The sequence below is a fragment of the Typha angustifolia genome, chromosome 5 (assembly GCF_048772165.1).
Source record: "Typha angustifolia cultivar Huaian chromosome 5, ASM4877216v1, whole genome shotgun sequence".
Classification (NCBI taxonomy): domain Eukaryota; kingdom Viridiplantae; phylum Streptophyta; class Magnoliopsida; order Poales; family Typhaceae; genus Typha; species Typha angustifolia.
The window spans coordinates 4,180,916-4,188,772 of record NC_133243.1 but is presented as its reverse complement, the minus strand read 5'-3'; the positions used below and the strand labels follow the sequence as shown (position 1 = coordinate 4,188,772).

At 37.9% G+C, this 7,857-nt stretch overlaps 1 protein-coding gene across 3 annotated transcripts; it reads left to right on the top strand.

The window, feature by feature from the left end:
* The first annotated feature begins 610 nt into the window (after window positions 1–610).
* LOC140759968 (probable galactinol--sucrose galactosyltransferase 6) lies at window positions 611–4,143 on the top strand. Of its 3 annotated transcripts, none has more exons than XM_073096711.1 (8): window positions 611–857; window positions 935–971; window positions 1,078–1,310; window positions 1,415–2,506; window positions 2,590–2,799; window positions 2,917–3,051; window positions 3,164–3,473; window positions 3,576–4,143. In XM_073096711.1, the coding sequence occupies exons 1-8, from the start codon at window positions 715–717 to the stop codon at window positions 3,945–3,947; spliced, it is 2,532 nt and encodes an 843-aa protein (XP_072952812.1). In that variant the 5' UTR covers window positions 611–714; the 3' UTR covers window positions 3,948–4,143. The 3 variants fall into 3 exon arrangements, with proteins under 3 accessions (XP_072952812.1, XP_072952814.1, XP_072952813.1); XM_073096712.1 differs by having other exon boundaries at window positions 765–783; window positions 904–971; XM_073096713.1 differs by lacking the exon at window positions 935–971 and having other exon boundaries at window positions 717–857.
* Window positions 4,144–7,857: the final 3,714 nt, after the last annotated feature.

The following is a 7,857-nucleotide window of genomic DNA, read 5'->3' as shown; positions in this document are numbered from 1 at the left end:
TAGCAAAAGTTCTTGAATAAAAGAAAATGTTCATAAATTTAAATTACTCTTCTCTCACTTCTTTAATAGGAATAACATTAGTTTTGACTTCCATTCATCTTGTGGGATAAAAGGTTTGGAGGAGAGTCATATATTTTGTATTTGGTTGCAATACTAGGAAAGTAAATGCTAAATGGATGCAGTGCCAGGAATTTTGATGAGGGCGCCAATATGACTGTGAAATGGCTATTCTCGATGAATTTAATGAAGCCACCGTCCAAATCCTTTTGAGGTCGAAAAAATAAGATGTCAATTTGAAGAGAAATGCTTGGATTTTTTTTTATAGGAAAACATGGGTGAATATCTGGCCCTCGTAATTTTGATCCAAAGATCATGTCTAACGTTGAGAATGCGTCTGATGCTTTTAGCCGGTAGAGTTAGTGATATTTATGGCTACTAGTCAACCCTCTTTTATTTGAATCAACTTTGTAAGTTTGGCGTAGAGGTTGGGTAGTCATCGGGTTCGGTTACTCCGCCGTTGATGCTGACCACGATGACATGGATCCGACGTGTCGATCTCATCTGCGTTCAACCTTTTTATCTTCGCCATTTCTTAGCTGTTACGTCGGAACAGGCGGTTCGGCTGTGAGCCAATCCCCAGCGAATCCTACCTCACCTTAATCTTGGGAGACAACACGACAGCACTCGTGAGAGAAGAGAGAGAAAGGAGCTGCCATGGGAGGCCGAGCTGCTCCTTGGCCCTCTCCTCCCACCACTATAAATACCCCGTCACTTCATCCATTTGTAATATCTCCATTGCTTCCGTGTTCCCGTGCTCTTAATTTAGATCGAAGGAGGAATACCTCCTCCTCATCGTGGTATTCATCTCATATATCTCTTCTTGCTTTCGTTTCGTGCTTGTAGTAGTTAACCGACTCTTCTTCCTCTGATCTAGCGTTGAGTTGTTGCCTTCCCGAATTCTTGCAATCAAGGTATTTTGGGGAGGAAAGAAAATCGACCATTTTTATGCTTCTAGTTGAAGCTTCTTGCTTCAAAATTGGATCTTGCTCACTGTTCTGTTGCTTTGACTCGATTTAGGCATCTGGGTTAGGGTCCGCTTCAGTTGAGAAGAAGAAGGAGATGACGATCACGCAGTCTGTTAAGATCTCTAATAGAAATTTGGTCATCCGTGGTCGCACGATCCTTTCCGGCGTTCCCGATGCAGTGATAACCAGTTCCGCGGCGGGCTCCGGCCCCGTTGATGGCGTCTTCCTAGGTGCCGAATTCTCCGAGCCCAGCTGCCGCCATGTCGTCTCTCTTGGATCTCTGAGGTGAAATTTTTACAATAGACCAAGATTTCGGTAAAAAAACAAGATGGTGTTTATTTTTTTCGTTCAATTTTGATTAATTTTTCTTTGGCTTTGGTTGATTTCAGAGATGCCCGATTCTTGGCGTGTTTCCGGTTTAAACTATGGTGGATGGCCCAAAAGATGGGCGGACAGGGGAGAGACATCCCCCACGAGACCCAATTCCTCTTATTGGAATCCAAAGACGACGGCGAGGAGACCACGTACACCGTCTTCCTCCCCCTCGTCGACGGCCCCTTCCGCGCCTGCCTCCAAGGCAACTCCGTCGACGAACTAGAGCTCTGCTTGGAGAGCGGCGACGCCGACACTCTCTCCTCTACCTTCTCCCACGCACTCTTCGTCGGCACCGCCGTCTCCGACCCCTTCGCCGCCATCAATGGCGCCGTCGCCGCCGTCAAGTCTCACCTCAAGTCCTTCCGCCTCCGGCCTGAGAAGAAGCTCCCCGGAATCGTGGACTACTTCGGTTGGTGCACGTGGGACGCGTTCTACCAAGACGTCACCCAAGAAGGCGTCGAGGCCGGCCTCCGCAGCCTAACGGAGGGGGGTGCGCCGCCTAAGTTCGTCATCATCGACGACGGCTGGCAATCGATTGCTGCCGATCAATCTGAAGAAGAAATTTCCAAAGAAGAGACTCCTCCTCTGCCCCGGCTCACCGGCATCAAGGAGAACACCAAGTTCCAGAGTAAGGAGGATCCTTCGTCAGGCATCAAATCCATTGTTCAAACTGCGAAACAGATGTATGGGCTTAAGTATGTCTATGTCTGGCACGCCATCACCGGTTACTGGGGCGGTGTTCGGCCCGGTGTCGACGGAATGGAGCACTATGGATCAAGGATGCAGTACCCGAAGGTCTCTCCCGGGGTAGTGGAGAATGAGCCCGGGATGAAGACAGACATGCTCACGATGCAAGGATTGGGTTTGGTGAATCCCAAAAGCGTTTACAAGTTCTACAATGAGATGCATGCTTATCTTGCATCATCAGGGGTTGATGGGGTTAAGGTTGATGCGCAATGCATATTGGAGACTCTCGGGGCGGGGCTCGGTGGGAGGGTCCAACTGACAAGGCAATATCACCAAGCTCTTGATGCTTCTGTTGCTAAGAATTTCCAGGAGAATGGTATCATTGCTTGCATGAGCCATAACACTGATGCACTGTACTGGTATGTCTACTGTTTGAAAAGTTTGGGTTAATTTTTTTTTCCTATGTGATCTAACTTTGAATCTTTGTCCAAAACTTTTGTAGCTCGAAGCAAACTGCAGTGGTGAGGGCATCAGATGACTTTTATCCAAAAGACCCTGTCTCACATACTATCCATATTGCCTCAGTGGCTTATAACAGTGTGTTTCTTGGAGAGTTCATGCTTCCTGATTGGGATATGTTCCATTCACTTCACCCTGCAGCTGAATACCATGCCTCAGCTCGGGCGATCAGCGGGGGACCAATCTATGTCAGGTTGTTATTCGATCTTTCTTTGTGATGAATTCGGTATTTGTAGGTAGATGGTCTATTGAATCTGCGAATGTAATTGCTAAACATGTTTCAATTTTTTTTCAATTTGTTATCTTGTAGCGATGCTCCTGGCAAACACAATTTTGAGCTGCTGAGGAAGATAATATTGCCTGATGGTTCCATTCTTCGTGCCCGGTTGCCTGGTCGTCCGACAAAGGATTGCCTCTTTACGGATCCAGCTCGTGATGGTATCAGGTAATTAATAATTCCTTTTGTACTTCGATTCACTTTCATGAATGCCCTCAATTCATGCTGTAATCTTAGGAACTTGACATAATCTTTTTGGCATCATTTCTTCCTTATGTAGCTTGCTCAAGATATGGAACATGAACAAATTCACTGGAGTCCTTGGTGTATACAACTGCCAAGGAGCTGCATGGAGCTCCACTGCAAAGAAGAACATGTTCCATAAAACTGGGGCAGAAACTCTGACTTGTGCTGTTAAAGGAAATGACGTTCATCTTATATCAGAGGCTGCAACTGATCACGATTGGAAAGGCGACTGTGCTGTTTACCGTCATGGTAGCAGCGAACTTGTTGTTCTTCCATATAATGCAGCTTTGCCGGTCTCATTGAAGGTCTTAGAGCATGATGTATTTGTGGTGTCCCCAATAAAGGTTTACCATTGCTCTTTATATTTTTTTGCACTTTGCTATATCATAAACTCAGTTTGTCAAGTAATATTTACCTTGCTGACATTGCGATTTCATCTCAATCAGGATTTGGCACCTGGATATAGGTTTGCGCCGCTCGGTCTTATCGACATGTTCAATGCTGGAGGTGCAGTAGAAGGCCTCACTTACCATCTCCTAAGTGGCATCAAACTGTTTGAGCATGATTCAGTTGCAGGGATGACAAATGGGGCCTTGATGCATTCATCAGAGACTGGTAGCTCTGAAGCAGTGGGCATGGTTTGTATGGAAGTGAAGGGCTGTGGAAGATTCGGTGCTTATTCTTCTGCGAAGCCGGGGAGATGCATGCTTGGCTCATCTGAATTGGACTTCTCTTATGATCCTTCATCTAAGTTACTGACTCTTCAATTAGAGAACATGCCAAGTGAAAGGATTCACAAAGTAGTGGTTGAGTTGTAGTGTGGTAGTCTTGATTAAGTTTGGTATCATTCTTTAGGTAGAAAGTATAATCCCCCCTATTGGATTTGGCATGAGAAGATGGTGATTGGTTGATTTTGGGGGAGGACGGGGGAAATTTATTTACATTGAGATGTTACATTAGTTTCTTAATTCTCATTAATGCTATTTAGGAGTGGAAAATTCTCCTTTCCAACAAGTGCCCTTTAATACCTATTTGTCTTTCCAATTTGATTTGAAAGTAGGAGTGCAAAATTTTATTCCTTTGAACCTTTTGGCTGTGAAAAATTCAATGACATTGCCTCAGTAGGCAAGATGTGATCTTTCCGTCATGCTATTGGCGAATTTGCTTATAAGTTGGTGATGCAGAGGCGCAGAGCTCATCTATCTAAATGCTAGAAATAGTTCAATAGGTTAAGAGGCTTGTGGCCATTTCTGCCACAGAATTAGCTTGGACTAAAGTCCCAGAAAAGCAAACATGGGCTAATCTGATCAAAGCTGAGCTAGACATAGTTTGATTTGATCCGCAGTAAAGACAAGCCCACCATTTAACTAGAGGTGCTCCGGGTTCGACTTAGCTCAGCCAGAATAAAATTGGGCTCGGATTTGGACATGACTTTGCCTAGTCTATTAAAAGGACTAGTATTGGACCTGGTATAGACCTAATCAAACAGCCCAGTATGCCCGTGCTTAGCCTGACCGGCCCTATTTGGACTGCGCTAAGTCTGGCCCGGACCTAATTTTGGGCCCGATCAGACCTGAGCTTGAACTACCAATAGGCGGCAAGGGCCAGCCCTTTGCCTGGCTGGCTTGGCCTAGAAGCCCACCCGTTCTGCTACAGTGAAAATCAACAGAAAATTTAGACTATACTATTTTACAATTTTTTTAGCCTACCTCTCATCAGTACTATTTATACCGTTTAAAATTTTCTAATATATTTTTTTCAAAAAAAGAGAGTATGGCATAAATATTTTAGAAAATATATAATAAGGGTAAAATTTTTTTAAAAATAGCTAAAAAATTCTGAAAATTAGCAAAATAGGACCTCCATTTTTTTACCATTTTACTCTTTTAACAGAAATAAACAACTAGTTTATAGGAGTCTAGCCCAAACTAGCCTAGCCAACCCAATCTCTCACGGGCTGACGGGCTATAACGAGCTAGACTATTCTCATTCGGCCCACCCAACCCACTTGCCGGCGGGTTGGCGAATATAGTGGGCAACTCGATTGGCCCGATAGGCCTAGCCCAAGTTCGGCTCGGTCCATTTGATAATCACATCTAATTAGGTCTACTTAAGCGGGTTAAAGAATAGTGACCCAAGTCATCCGTGCTTATGTTATTACGCAAAACAATTGTAGGAACTAATGAGTTGAGTCCAATGGATGGCAATCCTAGGCCATTCCTTGTGTTTAATTTCAAAAAAATTAATATTTAGAGTTTAGAATCTAAATATTTGAAAAAAAAAAATTTTAATTAGTTGAGAATCTCAAACTACTTAGTTAGTTTAAATCATTCTCTTACTTTATTTATTTTGTCACCAACAAATTCGAATTTGATGGATGGGCATAATCTAATATATTTCGTTACTAGGATCATATCCACTTTGGATTTCTCACATTCTTTCATCTTTAGTTATAATCTTGTTAGTATGACTAAAAAACAAAGGAGAATAACCTTCATTTAAAAAATATTATTTTGAATTATGCAAATCCTACCTAAGATTTTTTTTAATGTTACATGTAAATATTACATCTAATCTTAACTCTAAGTTTTTTTTCTAAAACTATTCATTAAATTGCTGAGAATATATATAATAAAAAAATTATAGGATTTTGACTTATATTAGAATTGGTTATATTCAAAAAGATCCACACCAACCCAACACCGAAATTTGTATTAAAATAAAATTGTATCTATCACTTATAAATTTCATCGTAAAACAAAAAAAATATCTTCTAAATTTGGTATATTAACTAAATTATATATTTGTTTCAAATTCTAGTATCGGCGGAAGTTGACGTGGAGTTTGATCTCAAACTTTAGCAACAGAAGTGTTCGAAAGTAGAAATTAAAGACTTAGACATCTTTTATACTCGTCAATAATATGTTGACGTGTGCTAAATATTAACTCAGAAGGTATAGTAGACATACGAACAATTAAAATATTACAAGCCATGGTTATAAAAAATTGAAACTTTGATAGTATTGTCTTTCCACCGTTCTAAAATATTTAGATGGATAAGCTTTTCAAACCTACGTTTAACATTTGTATAATTTTGCAAAACAAGATCCTCATCATTTTGATAAGTAGCATCAAAGTTTCTAGACAGCATCTTCTTTGAAATGAGGATCCAATATTATTTAAGAACAAATAGTTATGGAATTGGTTGAAACTATTTTAAAATTTTGTTTGCATTTTTCTCAATATATCATAAAAGCATGGATCATCTAAAAAAAATAATAAAAAGTTGAACAATATCTAAAATATGATTTAGAGGTACTGTAGCATTAAAGGATAAGTAGAAGAAAAACCAATTATTCCATCAGCAAATTTTTAATTTTTAATTTTTTATTTTTTCAGCACTTTTTTCTTTGAATCAGAGAAGTACATTATAATTGTCTAGAAAATCAAAAGAGATATAAATCTAGTGCAGTATAAATAATATCTAATAGATAGATTTATATCTAATATTGAGCATTAAATATGAAGTTTTTATATTTTAGATTACATTTTGTGTATACATGTTGGAAAACTCTAAATCTTTTTAGAGCAACAATGTGACCAATAATATATCTTATTTTCTCAAGTACTATTTTTAATCTTCGAGCCCTCCTCTTGTACTATAATATTCAAAACATGGCACATTACATGGTAGAAATAATACATTCAATTTAACTACATAATTGTTTGTTGTATTGTCCACCATAATAAATAAATTTTTATTATGAATATTATAGATTTATAATTATTAGTCAATTATTAATAGATATATCTATCTGTATGTGCAAGTTCTCTAAAATCAATTATGCGCTTTTGCATCACATATTTCATGAATAACTAATTATTTTGGAAGAAGTAGTAAGCTAAAGAAAATTTTTTTTTAAAGATTTTAAAGAGGAAAAATAAGAAATTAATTTATCTTTCCCTTCTTGATAAAATTTTATTAAATAATTTTGAATCGTACGTACGTGGAGAAATATTTTTGAAACTTGGATTAAAATCTATTTTTAATATTAAAAATTATATATAATCAACTAAAATAGAAAAGTAATGCTTTGATAACAGGCCATTTAATAATATATTTAACATTACTAATTGAGGATTAACTAAAAATAGCCTATCTGATATCTTAATTTTTGAAGCATGTAAATAGTTAGTACTATAACTAGGTAACACAAAGAAAACTTACTTACAAGTATTGCGTGTAGCTTTAACAACTATTAATGTACATTATCATTATAAATCTTTTATTTAGTGAAATGCTCTCATTATGCAAATGACTTGTAGATGAGGATTCCATGCATCTTATAGTTTTTGGCAAAATTTCCAGAGGAGAAGAAAATTTAAAATTACCACTATTGATATGCGTAGACTCTGCCTTTATCATTTATAAGCTTTGATTAAAAATAAGTGAATTTATGACAAAAGAAAAATAAATTTGTTTTTTCTTTATAAAAATAGTGTTCTAAAATAACAATTAAATCTTAAAAATTACATATTTTTATGGGTACATAAGACATTTATATTATAAAATAGAATTTTACCCCCTCAAACTAAGTATTTTATTGTTAGAGATGGAAAATTTTGTAAAATATAAAAAGCATATTAGAAATAAAATAAAAAATTAGGGAGCTAATTTCATAATCTGCATATGCATCTCATATATTTTAACAAACAATGTGAATTGAA